Below are 20625 nucleotides of genomic sequence, written 5' to 3' on the forward strand. Positions count from 1 at the left end.
TCTCTAAGTGTTTCTTGATGGGCAAGACACTTAGAGAGATGCATATAAATAGAAGGCTCCTCCTAGATCCGAATAACACAACACAAAGAAATTCACCCATCGAGTTATAGCTGTAAGGATCGGATTCTCGGAGAAGAACTTCTATACCTTGCACTGCCAATCTATTCCAGCATCATCCAATCTTTTGATGCCTTGGAAGAAAACCAGCGAAGCGGCTCCGGATCAGCCGGCTCCGGATCAGCCAGAATCGGAAGAAATGCGACAATCGGCGAGCGCGCTCGGATCAGCGAAGCGGCTCGGATCAGCGGCGGCTCTAGATTTACAGCTCAGGAGATCACAGAGACCTAAAAGGCCAGCCTTGTCAAATGACTACTTTGTTTACCTTGCACTGCCAATCTATTCCAGCATCATCCAATCTGCGCCAGGCACCATGTCGACTCAGGTTAGTGTTAAACATGTTATGGCTTTAAGGAATTAATGACAGAACTTCAATGAAGGTGATATCGTGCGACATGATGGCTAAATATTGGAAGAATGCTTGAAATAGGGCATGTGCTGGAAGGATATTTGGAATATAACAAGTGCTGGAAGGATATTTGGAATAGGATAGGTGCTGGAAACGGTTTTGTTTGGCATGGAATAGGTGCTGGAAAAAATGTGACTTGGCTTGGCATGATTAGCTTGGACTTGGATAATCTAATGGTTGAGTTGAATCAAGATATAGCTTGATCTGGCATGAGGGTTCACTCTTCCGGTAGCATGAATATTGGTGTTTTGGAAAAACGATACCCCTTTGTTGCAATGAGGACAATGATAGCATGACTTCTTCTATGTGCTTCCAGCAACTAGAACTGCCAAGTTCTAACATTGCCATTTTTATGATGACTGTATTGCTTGAAAAGCTTGATATTGTGATATTTGGTTTGGTTTGCTTGAAATGATTGCATCTAAGTGAAATGCTTGAGTTGCATGGTTTGCGTGGATTGATTCACAAATGCTTGTATTGATGGGTGGAAGAAGAGATACGAGTTTGAGAGAGCATAAGAGAGCTGGGCACGTTGTCTCCTTGCTGGCTTGGCCCCCAAAATTTTGTTGCCCCTTCCCTTTGAATTTTTTATTATTTGCAAGTGTCTACCCTCTTTTCCTTTCATTTGGCATGGCATGCTTTATTTTATGATTTTCTCTCATTCTCTTCTTTCTTCTTCTTCAAGACCCAAACCCGTGGGTATTGTGCATCAGTACATAAGTCATATTTCGGAAGCTCGGATCAGAAAACTTCCTTGATCAAAGTTGTTCATCTGCTCGAGTACTATAGCCAGTAAAATTTGCAGAATTTTTTGAATTTTTCTGATACCTCAAAGCTGGTTTGCAACTTCTGAATTCATCCATGGCTGGTGAGTCTTTGCAGATTTTTCTTCTGCATGTGTCTTTAACTTATGATACTCGTATGATTGCGCTTGCTTCACAAAATTTGCTTGAAATTATGTTGTCTATAACATATCCAGAATTGAGGATCATCCACCCATTCTAGTGCTCTCTACCTCCATTTTTCTAACACATGTTCATGAGTTGATGTTGATGCCTTTGTTGCATGCTTGTCTTCTATGCTTGAATGCTTGAGTTCCTCTGTATTTCCCAGAATTTGTGAACTAGAAATCGAATTCTAAGGTTGAGCTTTTGATTTAGGATTCTAGCTTGGTGATAAACAAGAGTTATACAAGCTCACTTGGGTATGCATGCCAAGTGCTTGTCAAAATATCTCAAAGTAGCTTGCTGGCTGTTTTTTGAACTTTTGAAATGTTTCTTTTCGAATCTGAGTTGGAGCTTTTGAGACATAAAAATGGACTTCTCAATGGTTATGTTGGAATTGGTCTTGCATCACTTGAAGAAAAAATGAATTTTCGGTGGAATTTCAAAGTAAGGGTTAAGGTGCTGGAGCTGTACAGTTTCTGCTGCATGGGCTGTTTTAGAAATCTGTTTGACATGCTTCCCTAGCTCGAAATGCAACGAAATTTTGGGAAAATGAAGCTTGATATGTCTAGTTCTAATCTGGAAAGTCTGGGATTTGTTGGTTGTAAGCTTGATTTATAGTGATTTTCTAAAGGTGGGATATTCTAGCTAGGATGGTTGGAAAGCTTGTGTATAAGTTTTGCTTGGCATGTTGCTTTTGCTTGGGAATTTAGCATGTCTTTTCTGTTGGCATTGAGTGCCGATCTGAGTATTGCTAAAGCATGTTCTTGAGCAATATTGTCGTGAGAGCATGAAGTGGATTGGTATTGTTGTAAGAGCATGAATTCTTCAATTTGCTTTCAGACGCCCGAATTGCTTGAAATGCTTGAATGAAATGAAATTTCTTGGCATGTGAATTGGTATCACACCTTGTGAATTTTGTCAAATGCTTAATAGATGAGTTTGCTTGCACTTTGAGAAAATTATGCTTCCGGCACATCCGTTTGTGTATGAGTACCTTTCCGGCGTCTGATTTTGGCTAACATATTCTCTTGTTTTAAAAGCTCGAAAGCATGATAAAGCATGAGAAGTCTAATTTGATAGCATGAAAGTGAGTCTTGGTCTCTTGCAACTTGTCTTTGGAAAACATTATGCTTTAATAGCAATTCTACTTCCAGCACCCCCTTTTTGTTTACTAGTTCCCTTCCGGCACTGATCTGACCAACGTACTCCCTTATTTCTTTTTCAGGCTTGATTGAGAGATTCCACAGCATGAGAAATGCCATCTTCTTACTAATTTGCAAGGAATTTGGTAGCATGAAGGTGAGTTTTGGTTGCTTGCACCTTGACTTGCGATATGAAGGCTTTTGGAAGATTTGAAACTGGCAGAATGTTTGAAATTAGGCATGTACTGGAAGGATGTTTGAAATAGGGTAGGTGATAAAAATTCTTTGCTTATGGAGTAGGTGCTAGAAGAATGTAACTTGGCTTGTTTCAAAAAGGGGAAATAGAAAACTGTTTCTCACCATAATGCAAGATTATCTAGGCTTGTTGTAATCAAAGAGATGATTTATACTGTGTGGCAAAAAAAGGTAGATGAGTTTGCTTGTTTGGATGGCATGGTGTACTTCCTTGAATTTGCTTGGCATGAAGCCCTCAAGTCAGCTTGTTGAGGTCAGCAATTGGTTGCAGAGTTGGGTTATATTCTCTTTGGCTTACTCAGGGTCGAGAAACAAAGTAGAGGCCTACTTGTAAATATATATATATATATATATATATTTTTGCAACTTGCTTCAAAGAAGATCTTTGGAAGAAGTAGACTGAAGATGAGAAGGAATAGGCTAAGCGAGTTGCTGGAAGAGATTCATACAGCTTGTTTTCCTCCAGGATAAGTAACAAACAGTTTGCTTTCCTCCAAGAGGAAAACTGAAATTTACAACAACTTCAGGATTCTTGTCTCTTTCTTTTGCTTGGCATGAAGCCCCCAAGTCATTTTTGCATGTGCTCTTTGCTATGATGGATTCTCTTAAGCCCCCATAAGCCTTTCGCAAGATGTTTTGTCTGAAAAGCTTTAAATTTTGCTGTAGTGCAATTGCATGAATAAAGCTTGTGATTTTTCAGGAGTTGTCGTATGGCCATGAAAAGAAGTTCTTGCAAGTATTGGTTGCCGAAGTATCCATCTTCAGAAAGACCAATTCTTAAGTATGCCTGAAAATAATGATGGTGCCAAAGTCTGCGCAGAAAAACATGGGGATAATTGCAATGATGGGTCAGCTGGTTGCATAAATAATGAGATCAACAATGGTGATGAAGGAGATGGTAACGTGAAATAGAAGATACGATATTCTTTTAGCACCAACTACCCTTCTCCCGGCACCTACTGCCCTTCTTCCAGCACCAACCTCCCTTCTTTCTTGGTGCATTTGAGGTCGTCCTTTGAGGTGATTGACAAGGTATGCCCTTTCCTTTTTGCAATTTCTTGAATCTATCGAGGGGCTTGTTGGGCTCTTCATGCCCATGGGCTTTGCTCGTTCACTGGAATCTCAGGTCCTTCTTTTTAACTCTGTAGGAATAGATATAGACTGATATCTTGGCCTAGGCTTGTTTTTCGCATGCTTGAATAAATTTGGACTTTTCTCCTATGTTGTGGAAATAGAAATTGATAGAGTGCATGCTCTGCAATGCTTGAATCCTTTTGCATTTTGAGGAAGAATTTGCTTGTCATGGGAATTGCTTGAAAATTTCGCTTGCCATGGATAAATTGTATGCTGCTTGGGTATTTTCTTAAGTGTTTCCTTTGGCCTGAGTTTGACTTGCCTCGCTTGGCGTATATTTTGCGTGTGCTGCGTTCTTGACCCACTTTTTTGTTGTTGAACTATATGCATCACGAGCGCATGCTTGTAATCGTATGATTAATGCATAGGATTAGAGGCTATTGAAAGCTTTGAGAAAAGCACCATTGGTTTCTTTTTATTTTTATTTTTTATGAGCTTAGAATTTGGTCATGGGTAACTGTTTATTTTTTTGGCTTTATAAGGATAGACATAAACATGTGTATGATGGGTCTGCAAGGATGTGTAACTCGTAGGTATTTCATTTTTGTGAAAAAGGTTACTATGAGGTAAATAGTGCTCAGTTTGTAGCACTTGCTTTGTGAAAATGGGTCTGCTGGAATGATTGATTGAGCATGGAATGGGAAATTTGCTCATCATGAGCTCGAGTAATAGATTGCATGATGCTTCAAAATTTTTTTTTTTTTGTTTATGCATTTCGCTTGGCATGAGATAGTTTGCTTTGCTTGGCTTGGCTTGTAAAGTTCATAGGGCTTGCATGCTAGTGTGGAGATTGCTTGGCTTTAACACAGAGAACTAGCTTTATGCTTTGCCGTTTTTTCAGCGTATTCTTTGTTGGCAATTCTTGCAGGGATTCATCGCTTGTCAAGACCTGCCATGGCATTCACTAACCCGTTGTCAATTATTAGTGGCTACCTTTATTCAACGGATGATCAATTGAAGAGGGGAAGGCCCCCTCCATTTCTCAAGAATACTTGTGAAGATGTTGCAGTAGGCGAAGAGCCAGTGTTGTCTTGCTGCGTTTGTATCATTATGGTTCGGGAAATTCCTCCTCTGTGACTTTTCCCAAGATTGTCTGCATGCGCAGTGTTCCCCTTGGCTTTAGCAATAGCGCATGACGGCATGATTCCCATAGCCCCTATGTTCTTGGGACATCCGATGCAGGGGTAGACAATGCCCTGCTCCTTCTAGCGATCTTTGCCTCATACTCATTCTTTTCTCGGAACATCCAACATAGCTGCCGCCTTTGCACCTTCGGCGATCTTGCCTTCTACTCATCCTCTTCTCGGAACATGCGACATAGCTGCGGCACTGCCTGCACCTTCCAGCTGCATTCTACTTCTCCTCTTTTGGAACATCCAACATAGCTGCCGCGCCTGCACCTTCCGATCTTGCCTCCTACTCATCCTCTTCTCGAACATGCGACATAGCTTCCGGCGCTTGCCATCTTCCAACGTGCTGCCTCCTTTTATTTCGCAGGTTGTTTTCTTTGGCTTGGGGTCAGTTGGCTTGGTGCACGCTTCCATCTTTCTTGATACCATAGGATGTACTAATCTCCAGCATGTGTAACCTTGTTTTTGCGATGGCTGTGTACTTTTCAGATAATCTAATGACTATGTCATTATGACTTTTTAATGTACTACTGAACCACTGGAACTTGCATTAATTTCTGAATGCTTGAGGCATGTTGTAATTCGTACATCTTATATATATATTGCTTGGTTGGGAGAACTTGCTCTTGTGAACTTCTTGAAATTTTCTGATGAGTTGGCAAGCCTTAAAAACAAGGTATATGCTGCCCAAAATTTTGACAGGACCTTTAAGCTAAATCTTCGATGCATTGCTCTTTAAAACTTTTGCAAGGCTCGTCTACTCATTTGGCCTAAAATGCACCCTCTTTCCGTGCCTTAAAAATGGTCATGCCACTGTATGCATGATTTCCACGAAGGCTCCTGTAAGAATTGCCGGATGTTGTGAATTTTTTTGAGCATTCCGATTGGGAGTCAACGGTTTTGTTATTCCAGCGCCTCAAAATACACTTTTACTGCTCGTTTCTTTGTAATAGCTTGACTTTGCATACCCCACATCATTTTGCTTAGGCTTGATGCTTGTTGATGGTTCGGGACCCCATCCAAGTGACTTTGCTTGGCATGGTTACTGCTAAAAGGCTTAGCTTTTAAAAGGGAAGTTTGCTTGTCTATTTTCTTTTTCTTTTCAAAGAACACGTTTTGCAAAACAGAAGAAGACAAAAGTAAGGAAAGAATTCTAGAGGCCTTTTTTTTTTTTCCAAAATACTCCATTCTCCTTGCAAATATCGTTTTATGCCTTGGCATGCAATAATGGTGGTGCATTCTACCAAAGTTGTGAAAACATATGGTGAAAACACAAAAGGAGTTCATCTTTGAAATAAATTTGAAAAGCCAAAAACAAAAGGATAGGTGCAAAAGCAACTCAGTAGTAAGGCTTTGAGCCATTTTGCATTGATAAGTACCCCCATCAAATTAAGCCCCCAAGTATGAAAGGGCCCAAGGTTGTGCATGACTTGCAATAGCACGAAAGCTTGCGGTTTAGGTTGGCATGTATTTGGCATGTGTTGTACTAGGATGCCATGCTCTGTAGAGATATTTAACAGAGCCACAGTTGCTGCTTTGCTTGCCTACAGCTCATAACCAAACTAATCAAAGAGTGATTTGCAGCTCCTAACCCATTGTACTTTCTTCAACCTCTGTGAAGTTATGAGAGGTTACAATAGCTGCTTCTTGATAATCTTGATGACCAAATGAAGCCTCCGAGTGGCTTTCTTCCAGCATGTCCAACGTGAATACTTCACTGCTGGAACCATTCTCCCATCAATTAGCAAGTAGCCATGGGGTGTTATAGCTTGCAGATTTTGAATATTTGCTCAAGTTGGCCTTCCTCATATTTCCACAAGGTTCCCACATAGCCTCCGGTTTCTTTGGGTCATTCTTCCACAGGTGGCACAATACGTCGTCGTCGAGCAAGTCATCAAAGCACGTAATGACAGTAGCCATCTACTTTCCCCTTCGTTTTGGCAAGGGGTCCTTGTCAATAGCTTGCCTCTTAGAGTTTTGTCATGTATCTCGGCGTGTAAGAACTTCCTTAGAGTATGGCAAGCAGTGGTGGATGTTGCAGGTGAAGAATGGATGAATATAGGAAAATACGCTTCCAGCACCCCTTTTCTTGAAAGCTTGACATCGCTTCAAAAATTCTGATTGCTTGGTAAAATAAACTTCATCTTGACAGCATTTAGGTTCTTCCAGCAGTATCATAGCACTACCTTGCAATATTTTCCTTTCATTCGCCATGAATTGAGATGTTTTCCTTCTTGAGTAAAGCATAGTGCTTGGATTCCTTGACTAAAGCTCGGGGCTTGATGATGCTTGATTATGGAATTGTGGCAATTGAGACATCCTGATAGCCTTTTGGTTTTGACTCCTAAACCTAGTCATTGGAATGGTCAAGGCTTAGAAAGTGCTTGAGGCGTTGGAACATAGCAGTTATGGCAACTTAGGTATTGTTTGTTGCAGCTGTTGTGAACATGTTTTAGGAACCAAAAGCTTGGACTTGGCTATTGAAGCTTGAGCTTTGCATGTGGTCACTGAAGCAAATGTGTTGGGTTACAATAACAAGTGATGGCGAACTTGGAGGTCATAGTAACATAATTGAGATTTGAGGAGATTTTTGGTCTGGGAATAGTGGTTTTGGTAATAATGGATTTTTAAGCTCATTTGGGGTTTTCGAATCACTGCTGTGGTGATTGCAATGAATTCCTTCCTCAGCCCCCAAGTGCACCATAATCATCAGAAAAGGATTTGATGGGCATAGGCTACAAAAACTTTTGCAACATGGCCTTCTTAGTATTTGTTTGGGTTATTGCATGGCATGATGAACTTGGGATATCCTTTTGTTGCAACGGTGACAGTTTGGCATGATTCGGTGGTAGCATGTATACAGCAGCGATTCTTCCAGATGGTGTTTGGATTTTGGTGCTCTGTTCTTCTTCCACCTTCCAGCGGCTCTTTCAGTGGTGCTTGAACTTCTATGACTGGAAGTATAGAGAGAGATTTGTCTAAGGAATAAATGATAATGGCAGTGTGTTGAGATGTTGGGTAGGAAACATGAGAGCATTTGTTTTCTTGTTTGTTGTTTGGAGGCTTGGGTCCCTTGCACAGGACCAATATAACGCGTGTTTTCACAACTCTAGAGAGGTGAGGGCTGCTATGAAGGTGATTTACTGGCGATGGCCAGACTTGCTGATGATGTATCATGGCGGAGAGGTGAGCAGCGAGCTAGCCTCAACCATTGACGACGGTGGTCGTGGCTTGCACGTTGGCTGAAGCCCCCAGTCGTCTTACAAGATATTGTTTTGCTTGAGAATGGATATCTAAGACACAAGCAAAGGGAGCATGTGAGTAATCTATATTATGTTTGTTCTACAAAGTAGATAGCCAACGAAAGGAAAAAGAAAAAGAAAGAGGGAATGCTCTTATCTCTTTATTTCCTCGGTTTATTGCTTCGGTCTTCTTCTTTGGAGGCATTGGTGCAGAGTGGCTTAATCCCATGAAGTCGCCAATTTATGTAGGGCTTTTTCTTCCGGCAGCTACTACGGGCCTGATTGCCGTAAAGGGCAAAATGGAAGAAATTGCCCCTTGAGCCTGAGTTCGAAAATTAAGCCCCAAAATACCTCGAAAAGCGGTAGAGCCTTAGGAAGTATTTTGGTTATCTTCACCAACGAGAATAATGGTAACTTGCAGATAGTTTTGGCATGCTTACAGATAGTCTTTTCAGCTCAGCATGAGTGGCATGTGGCATGGGAGCAAAATCAACATGGGTTTAGCACTAAGAGAGAAATTAGGCTTGGTTTATGAGAAAAGAAAGTGTTTAAGTAAGGAATGAGGTGTTTTGTGAGGAATTCGACTAGGGAAAGAGGAAAAAGAAAGGCGAGTTCTTTCAGCTGCGAAAAAAACAAATTGGAGAAGAAGATGAGCAGTGCAGTCTGAGTTTTGCAAGATAGAGAAAAAGCTTGCTCTCTGCAGGTTGTGAGTTGTTTTTGTTGGGTAGGGGAAGGCTCAATTTATAGCTGCCGGAAATCACCAATTTTCAAGAAACCCTAATGGCTTCTACTTACTTTGGCTAAGCTTTTCTTCCTTTCTCCTCCCCTTCTCTGACTTCCCTTTCTTGGCAAAGATTGCTTCTGTCTATTTTCATGAATTCAGGGGATTTGGGGGCTCAACATCCTCCTTTCCTTGGTGTGCAATGGGAGCTTCCACTCTTGGTTTGCTGTTTTTCTTCTTTTCTTTCCTCTTCCTTGGCTGAATCGTGAAGGAAAGAGGTGAAAATACATCTTGGTCAAGGGATGCTTCGACATGCGGGATGGTATTCATCGGTTCTTTGGATGTCTCGGCAGACTGGTTTCAGCTGACTTTGCTTAAGGAGTCGCCATCTGCTCTTCACGTGTCCTCTGCTTTCTCCAAAGTGAGGTTTTTTGTGGGCTATTTTAGGATTTTTATATGGGCCAAGGTGATTTCCTAAGCAAAAGGGCTTTTACTAAACATTGGGCTTCTTAGTTTGGACTTTATTTTGGTTGGGTTGTTTTGCTTGGGTATTGGGCTACTTTTCTTTCTTGTGCTTACCCACATGTTTGGGCCTAAGAAACGGGCTTGAGTCTCGAGGCTCCCAAGCAACCCGAGACTTTCCATTTCTCGGTCCATCAATGGGTCTCATGTTGATTTATCACCATCCATACCACAACCCACTCAAGCAAGCCCCGAGTATTTGAGTGGCTTGGGGCCCACTTAAGCTTGTGGCGTGATTAGGTGCGGAATGATAATTCCTTGCTTAGCGTGGCGTGTCGTTTGGCGTGGCATGTGTGCAAGCGCATATGATGAACTTTCGCATGCCCAAATCGGGTTTCTTCTTGGTAAAGCATCACATTGGGCCGAGAATTTATTTGGGCCGAACCGTGAATATTTGGGCCTCAACACCTTTAAATATTTTTTTGGGGAAATATTTTTAAATACAAAAATTAAGGGCTTTTTTTTGGTTTTAAGTTCAAAGCCTAAAAAGCCTGTTTGGTAAGCCCATTTTCAAAAAACCAAAACCCATAAAAAATTCAAAAACACCCCATTATTAAAAACAAAAAAAGTGTGGTTTTACAATTCTCTCTCTCTTTCTCTCTCTCTCTCTCTCTTGTATGGTACCCGATCGGGTTTGTCTTTGGGAACCAATACCACCAAAACCACTGAAGCATGTTCAAGCGGCGTAGGGGAGTTGGAGTTGTTGTGCACCACCAAAATTGATAGGGTTTATGCCTCACATCTTTTTCCCTTTTTTTTTTTATTAATTTCAATTTGGGGATTAGGTTTCTAATTTTTTGATTTTAATTTTAATTGTTTTAGATTTTAAAAATAGTTTGGAGTTCAATATGAAACAAGTTTTTAGATCTTAAAATCACTATTTGAAAACTCATGTTTTAAAAAGAATCATAGTTTTTTAGTTTACTTTTTTGAGTAGGATACCAAACATAACCTAAGTGTTTCTCTATACTTGAGAGGGAAAAGGATATCCATATTGTCAAATTGAATATTAGATTGTGCCCCGCTTAATTATTGTGTGAATGTGTCATTGAAATTTATTGTCAAATAAGTAAAACATTTGTAAAGAGCTAATGTTTTTTTTTAAAGGACATTTCCAATTGAGAAGAACGATAATATACTAAATTTACTGCATATTACTGCGGATCTTTATGACTCGAATTGAAACCGAAACCTTACTTAAATGAGTAAATACTCCAAACCACTACATTAATGAGTTCTTTGCCCAAGGAACTATTGGTTATATACACTCTACGTTAGGTGTTTAATATTCCCGTCTTTCAATACGGTTGGTCTCAGAAAATATATTATTACCATTCCTCATTAAGAATATTGTAGGCTTTATGTGCCTTATCCGAATCACATAAGAAAATTTGATTGGTCGGTGTTGTAGCCAAAAGTAAGAATAAAGAGAAATAATAATGTGCATTGACTTGTTCAAATCTCAATTCCCAAGGGAGACACTCGCATTAAGGGTCCCTGTCCTTCTTGCAAGGTGAAATGAGGCGAGAGGACGTGCGAAGTATAGTCTAGCTAAGGATTTCAACCAACAAGTACACATAAAATCTGAGCTTTCTGTATGATGTGCATGGTCCCTAGGTGAAGCTTGAGCATATCTTTGTGACACGTGGCATGATATCAGAAGGGCGTCCACACACCATATCTTTACGCTCGGAACTGTTTGGTTCACAAAATGGGACACACTCGAGCACTGCTTCAACTGTTGCCATTTCTGCTGAAACAGCATGGTGGGTATACTAACTGTCATTGACGGGTAGTTCCTTACCCACACACCTGAAGTCATAAATTTAACAGTAGAAGCTCTCAAAATTTCTTAGACGAAAAGTACTCTTAAAATCTAAAAGATATCACCTTCATTCATAATTTATGGTAAAAAAAACACTACAGCCAAAATACAAAACCTATAAACAATTAATCAATCAACAAACAAAAGCCTTATCCAATAAATCAAACCAATATCAATAAACTATAAATTTCATATACAAATAATCATAAATTCAATTTCAATCAAATAGTTCACAAATCATCATCATTTGGACAATTTAGTTTAAGACTTGAAAATTTCTCAATTTGAAAAATAATGTGGGGCCAGCTGTGATGGCAAGCGATGGTTGTTAGGGTTTGAAAGTTCACAAAAGGTCTTATGTTCGAATCTTTATGACATTATTTGTGTGTGTGTGTTAAATCCCGCTCCTTTCTAGTTTAGACTATCACTTATACTCCACATAAAAACACATTCAAATGTTCTAAACCTGCTAATCAGTCATCATCTAAACCAACCTGTAAGCAAAAGAAGAAAACACAAACCGAATCCCAATTTCGTATGTGTAAAATGACAATACATTTTTCTAAATTTTTTATATTAAAAAAACTTATTTTCCTTTTAGAAATATCATTCTTGATTCTTTCAGTACATAAAGCAGATTTTCCCAAACTGAGTTTCTTCCACATTATTTCTATCTGTACCATATCTAAGGGTGAAACTTTTACCGTGACTTAAGGGTAAAAAATTTCTCAGAGTACACAGACCCAAAAAGCAGAAGCCTCTGCGGGAAAAATGGTGATATATAAGGGTTACCGCTTATAGGTAAAAACCTAGACTTTAACGTTTATATATATACCCTTCAGTTATGGGGCACCCTCCCCCGTACATAGACTCATTGTTAGGGCATGCCTTATATAAAGTACAACTAGAAAAAGATAATGTACAGCCCGCTAGAGAAGCCTATAATAGAAATTGTACGGAGTCTGATAACATAATTATTTATATGGTAACACTGGTCTAGCAAGAGTAGATTATTCTTCTATTATAATTATTTTCGAGCAAAGGGTAAATAAACTTACACGAGACATAAACTAATACAGATAGCAACACTAGGAAGAAGGGGGGCGTGCAATACTTCCTCTAATTAATCATTATGTTAGGCTAAACGCAACCCCCTGGTTTATTATAATTGTAGTTATCCATTTCAAGTTCTAGCTTGGTGTCGGCTTTTTCTGGGTACTTGTTTTAGCGTCTTCTTGCAGCAGTTTCCCTTTGGGCATTGAAAAAGACAGCAGCCACAGGAAGGCCGAGGTCGTTTGCTTCTGCAAATTTTCGTGTGTTGAAGTGGTCTTTTGAAGGAGGAGGGATCACTGTCTGCCTGCCTTTCTGCTTGAACAGAAGAAACACAAACCTGTGGATCCCTATGTTTGGCCTTGGTATTTCATATTTCACCATCTCTTTTCCTGCTTTTGATTATAGCATGAAAAGAAAACAAAAAACAAACAAAAAAACCATATTAATTAGTTAATATTCATCATCATCTACTCTCTCTCTCTCTCTCTCTCTCTCTCTAAGAGCATGAAGGGACATACCAAATGTGGTATCAGTTGTGCCTGGGATGTCATTCACTATCCTGTAATCAAGATGGCAGAATTAGCCATATTTTTAATTGACCGAAAAAATAAAAACACAAAGAGTACATATTTTAAGCTTAAGGAGCATTTTAAATGCATGTGTATGCAATTAAGTCTATATCTTGTCTTCTCATGTTGGTTTTTGTCAAAAATTTACAAGGAGAAATGGGAACTCTCTCTCTCTCTCTCTCTCTCCCCATCATGATTTAACAAAGGAAGAAAAACTATATACCAAGTCAATTATGTAAACCCACAAACTTAAAACCAAAAGAATATTTAGACTCAAGGAGAGCGTCTATAGTTTTTGAATCTGCATAATTAGTGAGGTCTTATAAAATTCGTAATGCCTAATTACTAACAATAGTTCTCAAGGCTAGAATTAAGGATTTTATTTTCGTATTTTTATTTCGATGCAGATAAATGCCCTGTCATCGTGCCCTGTGAACCATATACCTCATAATTAGGGCACAGGTGATTTAATTGGAACTAGGTATATAAAAATTAGTGGCATCATTAGCTTGTCTCTTTTCCTCATTTAAATCCTATTCCTGATCATATCTCAACAGAGGATTTACCAGTGTAAACGCTCCCTTAGGTAGGGGTCACTAGGACCGGGAACATCTGGATCGGTCATAACCTGCAAAAAGGAAAAGATGAATTCAAATTAAATCCATATTTAGAGAAGAAAAAAAAACTAGGTATTAATGAAAGCAAGAAAAATATAGCTGGGAAGTAGACATATGTACCAGTGTAAAGAATGACCTCAAATCGCCTCCATGAACCTCAACCTTAGGCTTGAGGGTTAGTGAGGAAGGAAATAGCTCATGACCATTATAAACCTTCTTGTTGGAGTTGTAAGTGACTGTCATTTTTACACTTTGGGAGAAGGAATCAACAACATCTCCAATGACTCTCCCAACCACAAGAGGATCTGACATCTTTGCCATGATGAAATTAGATGTACACAACCTTTCTGTTTTTCTTGAGGAAGCAGGGTTTGTTAATTGGCTTTGGATTGGAGATACCCCATATTTATAGTGTTGTTGAGAGAAGAACCCTTGAAGAGATGGAGAATCCATGAAAGTTCAAAGGACGTGGGGAGGAAACAAAAAGTTTGAGAGAGGTAAATAAAAAGTTGAGGATAGTGTTTTCTATAATTGCTGAACTTTCAAGGCAAAGGGTATCCTGAAAAATATATATTTTTATTATTTGTTTTGTTTTTGGTTACAAGCATTTGTAGGTTTTTGAATGTGTTCATGATTTATCCGAATTGTAAACTCATTTCCTCACATCCTAGCTCCTTTCCAACTTTGGCTAGCTCCAAAGCCCTTTAATTTAACAAAAAATGTGACGGAGGACCAACTGTGCTAACGAAAGTGGAGTTGAGGAACTATAGCAGTCACTGTCGAAGTTTTTTATAGCAAGATCGATATTAAACCAAGAAGTTAAAGATTGAGCAATTTGGAAAACCTGACATTCGCTGTAGAGTCTGAAGTTTAGACTTCAGTCTTTTTTGTGTACGTACCTCTGCAACGTGTTGTAATACTTTTACAACTATCACATTATCTAAGCGAGCGCACACACTAGCTAAGCAAAAATAAAAGAGATTGGGATTTGATGTGCTAGATTATTCCAATTCTGTTTTCATTTTTTCTTCTTTTTTTTCAAAATATGTATTTCTAAGTTAATTATTGATGCATATGCGTCTCTCTGCGTGTACATTGTGTGTGGTCCATTGTTATGTATTGCTAAATTATGATGGTCATGAAGGAGTTAGAGAAACACTTGTGTGAAACATGAATAACACTATTTTATTCTTTTCTACTAATTGCGGCATGCCACACGTGATAATTTGTTTATGTGGCAGTTTGTGATTGGTTAGGGATAACAAAAAAGTGTTATCCCCATTTCATACAAGTTTTTCTAAAGGATGTGAAGTAAGTACGCACAAACAAAACTTAAGACATTTTGTTTACGGACAAATTACAGTTTGACAAGTTCATATGAACCTTTTTATTTCAATTCAAATTACTTATTTATATATGTGTCAGATTGTGATTTGTTGATTAAATAAAAACAAATGTTTATTTTTTATATATCTCTCTATTGTGTGTGTGTGTTGTGGGTTGGGTGGGTGGGTGTTTTGGGGGGAGGGGGAGCATTTGTGAAGGTTTCATTTTCTGTTTTTTTTTTTAATTCTTTTCTTCAACAAAAACAATGGATATTAGAAGGATTGAATTCTGCTAAAGACATTCTCAAGCTGAGAAAGTCCCCTGGCCTTTTGTACAAATGTTTAAGAAATTAAGGTAAATTTTTGAGATGGGTCTTGTTTGAACATTCCCAAACTAACAAGTTCACAAGTGAAATTACCAATTTAAGAGTTATACTTTAAGTAGAGCTGTGGGTATAAAGCAACTCCACCAGCCCCAAAAGCCATAAACGTAGGGGTAGTGGTAAGGAGTCATTTCAACAAAGTGAGATTCAGTTGGGTCATTTCTGTTATTGAACTAGTAATGGGGAGAAAGTGGGGTTGCTAAATACAGAATCCTTAACACTCTTTTTTCTTTGGGATTACATTTGATAATGTTAATCACTGAGTTTGTACTATATATTTTTTCTAGCATCTTTCCTGATCACGATTCTGCCATTAATTTTATTTTCCACTTCTTCTAGGGCATACAAATATTTTACACTCTACATGTACAAGAGAGCTAGCTATAATGCTTAATTACTTTTGATTAGACTATTGGTAGATTGCATTTTGTCACTGAGGAGTAGTTTATCTAAGGACCGTATATTTTAAAAGAAAGTGTTACTAATGATGTCAACATCAATTTACACAAGTGGTTCATGAACTTTTGAAAAGTTCTTAAATCAATCAATGCGCTACTTCATCTTTTTCTGTACATATCAATTTGGTATTTGACATCACATTATGACAAAAAATTTGCTAAAATTAGTCACATAGTATCACATGAATTGAAACAAGTATTACCATCAAAATATAACTCGTTTTAGTTTTAAAACTCATGCTTTTGCTCAAAATGCAAGGAAATTTTTCTAAATTTTGAGTTTCATGTATGGGTTCCATCAAGGATAACAAATAGCTTTGAAAAGCAAAAACATGAAGATTTTGAGGAAATGTGACGAAAAGACCAATTCTCACCTATAATTTGTGTTATGGGTGGATATGATGTATAATTTGATGAATATAGTCCTTTAAAGTTTGACATGTGTTGTTAAGTGGCCAATTTTCACGAAGATTTTATCGAAATGTGTACCAAAGATTAAAGATCACGTTGGTTGATTTGAAAGTCATATAACTCAAATGAGGACTTCCAACAAATTTAAGAACCATTCGTGATAAAAACGCTAAATATATTTCCATTAAAAAATAAAAGGATTTTGCTAAAGCATGAACAGCAACAACAGATCACCACAAGAAAACATGTTTCGCCCTAGAAGTCAAGAAATTGAAAATAACTTATCATCTAGACAAGTGCAACTGGGTCACTTTTTTCTGCTGCACTACATATTCCATATCCACATTCAAAATTAATCAGAAGATGGAAAAGAGCAAGAATATGTTTAACCATTGGTACTCTAGGTGCTAATTAATCATAATTAAGGACCCTAGAAGCTATAGCTACATGATGTAGGGGTATTTCCTTGATGTGACTGCCCATACAGCATGATCTTCCTAATCCCATATGCCGGCCGGCCGGCCCCATCATATTGAACCTTGAGCTAGCATTAATATTTAACAAAAATAATTGAGGACTAACTTTCGGTACAAAACATGGAACTTAAAATTTACGAAAGTTCGAATCTGGAATAAATAAATAAATAAATAAATAAGGCTTATTAAGAGCATCTTCAAGACCCCACAAAATATTTCCCCAATTAGATAGGTAAAGTCACGTCAAACAACGTAGTTCCAAGAAATTTCACAAACCAAGTCACCAAATTGGGAACCTCACCACTCCTTGCTCTTGCGTTTTTGAAGTGACTAAAAAATTTATATCAGAGAAAAGCAACAATGAATGTGATATAAAGAAACCAATTAATAAAGAAAAGAAATAAAGAGACTTGTAATTCAAAAACTACAAAAAAAAAAAAAAAAAAAAAAAAACTGAAATTTGAAGTCAGTCCAAGTGTAAAACTCTTAAATAACATATTAGAGCAATTCCAACAACAATGGCTGGGGGGCGTTTAGGCCCAAAAACAGTCTCCAGTAGCAAGGGCTGGCCCGAGTAGGAGGTGGAGCCCACGAAACCAGGCCAACCCTTAGGCAAGATGAGCCCGAGTTCAAGCTCGGGTTTGCTAACGTCAACAACAAATTTTTTTAAAAAAAAATCGAAAAAATACAAAAAATTTCAGATTTTTAAAAAATAAATACTTAGTTATAGTTTTCACTTCCCACACCAAATTCTATACAAATTTCTCTCCTCATATCTCATGTGAATAATTGTTGCTATGATAATGGGTGGAAACATCACAACCTTTTGCAAGAGCAGCCACTATTCACGTGAATAGTAGCTGCCATAGCCTCTCATTGCCATGGCAAAGGGAAAACTGGTGGAAGTACTCTTATTGTCTTCAAAGTGTCATGTACATAAATAAACTTGTATTTAAAGAGCTACATTTAAAGAGTCTCTTGAAGATGCTCTAAGAGCATTTTTGTTTTGTCTATTTACAAACAAAAGTTGGGTGCATATGTGTGTGAAAGTGTTATTATTAATATTTTTGTTGTTGAGAAATTTTGATATTACGTTCAGAATTCATCCAAAAAGGCCACTAGCTACAAACGGCAAATAACTATATCCACAAAGAACCATTACAATAATGGAGAAATCTAACATCAAAATAAAAACAATCAGGTGCGCCTCCACTAACAATCACACAGGACTAAAGAATCTCTAACAATGGCATTTCAACTAAGATTGCAAACTTAGAACTCAAAAATAGATCAAGCTTGAAAAAATCAAGCCATAACAAAACAAATAAAACTCTCACAAAAGAGAGGTGAGAAGCTCTCACAAAGTATAGGTGAAAATTACACAGATAACCCAACGAGTCTGTGTGACTTATTCCAAAAAAAATTGCAAAAGGATGGTGGTGTAGATCCAAAAGTAGAGAGAGAGAGAGAGAGAGAGAGAGAGAGAGAGTCAAAGGAGGAGAGAGATCTCATTGAGATTTGGCATGAAGAAGAGATAGAGTAAGCAGAGAGGTGAGAAATCGAAGGGGTACATAGAGAGGCAGAGATTAGAGTCAGTAGAGATCGGGAGAGATCCAAGTGAGCAAAGAGAGGAATATATCAAAGAGGAGAAGAGAGAGACAGAGGGAGAGGGAGGGAGGGAGGGAGAGAGAGAGAGAGAGAGAGAGAGTGTGTGTGTGTGTGTGTGTGTGTGTGAAAGAGGAGAAGAAATTGCATGTTCAGAGATAACACTGTTTTGCTATTCTCATCCAACACATTCCGCCGTGTGGAATCCTTATTACGCAAGACCGAACGTGATTGGTCAACGATAATGACATGCAAGTTTCTCTCGTGTATGAGATGGATAAAAGATAAAGGAAATATAGAAGAGGAGCAGGGGAGAGGGGGAGATATATATAAGGAGACAGATAGGAACATATGAGAGAAAAGTAAACTTCAAACAAGTTCAAATACATTGAAATTCCTAGTTTTATTTGTAATTTCAAATTTGGTCTTATTAATTCAAAGAGAATTTTATGTAAATTAAAATTCATCCAATAAAAGTGAACCAAATCCAAATTCAAATCCCTTCCTTCAAATATTCATATCCAGACTCGCCCTATTAGATTTCGCCCCAAACGAACCAACTTTAAGTGTGGAGGTTAACGTTGTGGGTCATCCCTTGTAAAAGTTGAGAGATTTTCATAACCAACGCGGAGGTTAAAAAATTAAGAGAAAAGCCCCAAAATAGTGTCTAAATATAGTAAAACCCAACACTACCCAAACTCTATGAAATAAAATATAAAAAATATAAAAATACCTAGGTGACTTTTGAACAATACAAAACAACACATTAAAATCCTACCATTTATGATAATACCACCGCACCCAAGGCTAACTTTGCAGAAAAAGAAAATCAACAGAAGCCCAGGCCACTTAAAAACAGAAAAACAAAAAAGAACCCAACATAAACAGAAAAAGGACAAGACAAACCAACGCACGGGACCCAAGCACTCCTGCCTGTCTCCCACTCTCTCTCGCTCTCTCCCTCTCTCTTTCTTCCTCCCTCTCTCTACATGACCTCTCAGCTCCGAAAACTCCATAACCGCTGCAAAACCTCCAAAAACTACTATCTCCACAAAACCTTCAAAGTAAACAGCAAAAGCATTACAAAAGCAACAACATTTAAAATATAATATTTTATTCTTCTGACAAACAAGACTGTAATAGTAGTGTAAGAGCAGAATTTTTACTGCACAAATTTTTATTTTTAATGTAAGCATTATATTTTATTTCACTGCAGTATCAGCTTTATATAACTCCAATAACACTGTAATAGTTGTGTAGGAAGCATATAAAATGCACTCATTGAGAGTAATAGTCTTATAGCACCAAAAGAAAATAAAATGATGCACTTATTCTGACTAAGCTCTATCATTTCTACCTAATTTGCCTTAGGTTTTTTTAGTTTTAACTCAAGTATTTCTGCCACTGCTACTTTTCATGCAGGGCGGGTTGTTTAAGTTCGTATACGAGTACTATGACAACCATGCATACAAGTCTTTTTCACACTCATAAAACATCTTTCTGAGAGTTGAAATCCATTGGAAGCTATTATCCTCTATATCCATATGTTCTCTTCTTTGAAAAATTTGGATGATGTTGAGTTTTCTCTCCCTGCTCTATTACACAAAGCTTGCCGCAAGTCACGTGCTTTGGTGGAAGGGCGGCAAGTTCATGGGCAAATCTTGAAAAGCTAGTTCTAGTTTGATCCATATGTGACGAATTTATTGATAAGGATGTAGTTGGAGCTAGGGAAGATTGAATTGGTGAAGATGGTGTTTGTTAAATACCTGAAAGAGATATAAATTCTTGGAATTTACTAATTACAGGCTATTTGAAAATTGGGGGGATTGAGTTAGAGCAGCTCCACTGCTGCACTAAACCCGGGCAAAAGGCCCCGCGAGCCCAAACACCCTCCAGCGCGAGAGATCAGGCCCGGGCAAGAGCTGGGTCCCACCAGCCTGCAAGCCCAGGCGAGGTTTTGCTTGAGCTTCAGAGGCACGTCGGAAGTCAAATTTTTTACCGTCGGCTAAAAAAATCGAAAAAATTCTGAAATTTTTAAAAAAAATAACCAAAAAATTATGTATTTTTTCCCTATAAATACCTAACCATTTTATTTACTTTCCACACCAAATCTTCATACAATTTCTTCTCCATCCAATATTTTTTCCTCTCCACTCACATTATTCACTTTCCACACCAATTCTCCATACAAACTCTTTTGCTTCCAATATTTTTTACTCTCCACTCACATTTTTCTACTACTTTCCATTTGTATAAAAAAAAAACAAACGGCATCTTCTGTCGA

At 38.2% G+C, this 20625-nt stretch overlaps 1 protein-coding gene and 1 long non-coding RNA gene across 2 annotated transcripts; one reads left to right on the forward strand and one right to left on the reverse strand.

The window, feature by feature from the left end:
- Window positions 1–762: 762 nt before the first annotated feature.
- On the forward strand, window positions 763–5073 carry LOC148921625 (uncharacterized). Its single transcript, XR_016124923.1, has 3 exons — window positions 763–1394; window positions 2699–3902; window positions 4873–5073. It is a non-coding gene; the product is annotated as an uncharacterized LOC148921625 (long non-coding RNA).
- Window positions 5074–12448: 7375 nt separating this feature from the next.
- LOC103327890 (CEN-like protein 2) lies at window positions 12449–14046 on the reverse strand. The gene is made up of 4 exons (XM_008230265.3): window positions 13804–14046; window positions 13633–13694; window positions 13016–13056; window positions 12449–12886 (listed from the first exon to the last, which is right to left on the reverse strand). The coding sequence occupies exons 1-4, from the start codon at window positions 14002–14004 to the stop codon at window positions 12669–12671; spliced, it is 522 nt and encodes a 173-aa protein (XP_008228487.2). The 5' UTR covers window positions 14005–14046; the 3' UTR covers window positions 12449–12668.
- Window positions 14047–20625: the final 6579 nt, after the last annotated feature.

Source organism: Prunus mume, linkage group LG1 (assembly GCF_029339155.1).
Source record: "Prunus mume cultivar Tortuosa linkage group LG1, ASM2933915v1, whole genome shotgun sequence".
In the NCBI taxonomy this organism is placed as follows: Eukaryota; Viridiplantae; Streptophyta; class Magnoliopsida; order Rosales; family Rosaceae; genus Prunus; species Prunus mume.

Coding starts and splice junctions, on each gene's coding strand:
- LOC103327890 (XM_008230265.3), bottom strand. CDS start 14,004: ATGGCAAAGATGTCAGATCCTCTTGTGGTTGGGAGAGTCATTGGAGAT. Junction 13,057..13,632: donor CTAAGGGAGCGTTTACACTG/GTAAATCCTCTG, acceptor TCTTGATTACAG/GATAGTGAATGACATCCCAG. Junction 12,887..13,015: donor CACAACTGATACCACATTTG/GTATGTCCCTTC, acceptor AATCAAAAGCAG/GAAAAGAGATGGTGAAATAT.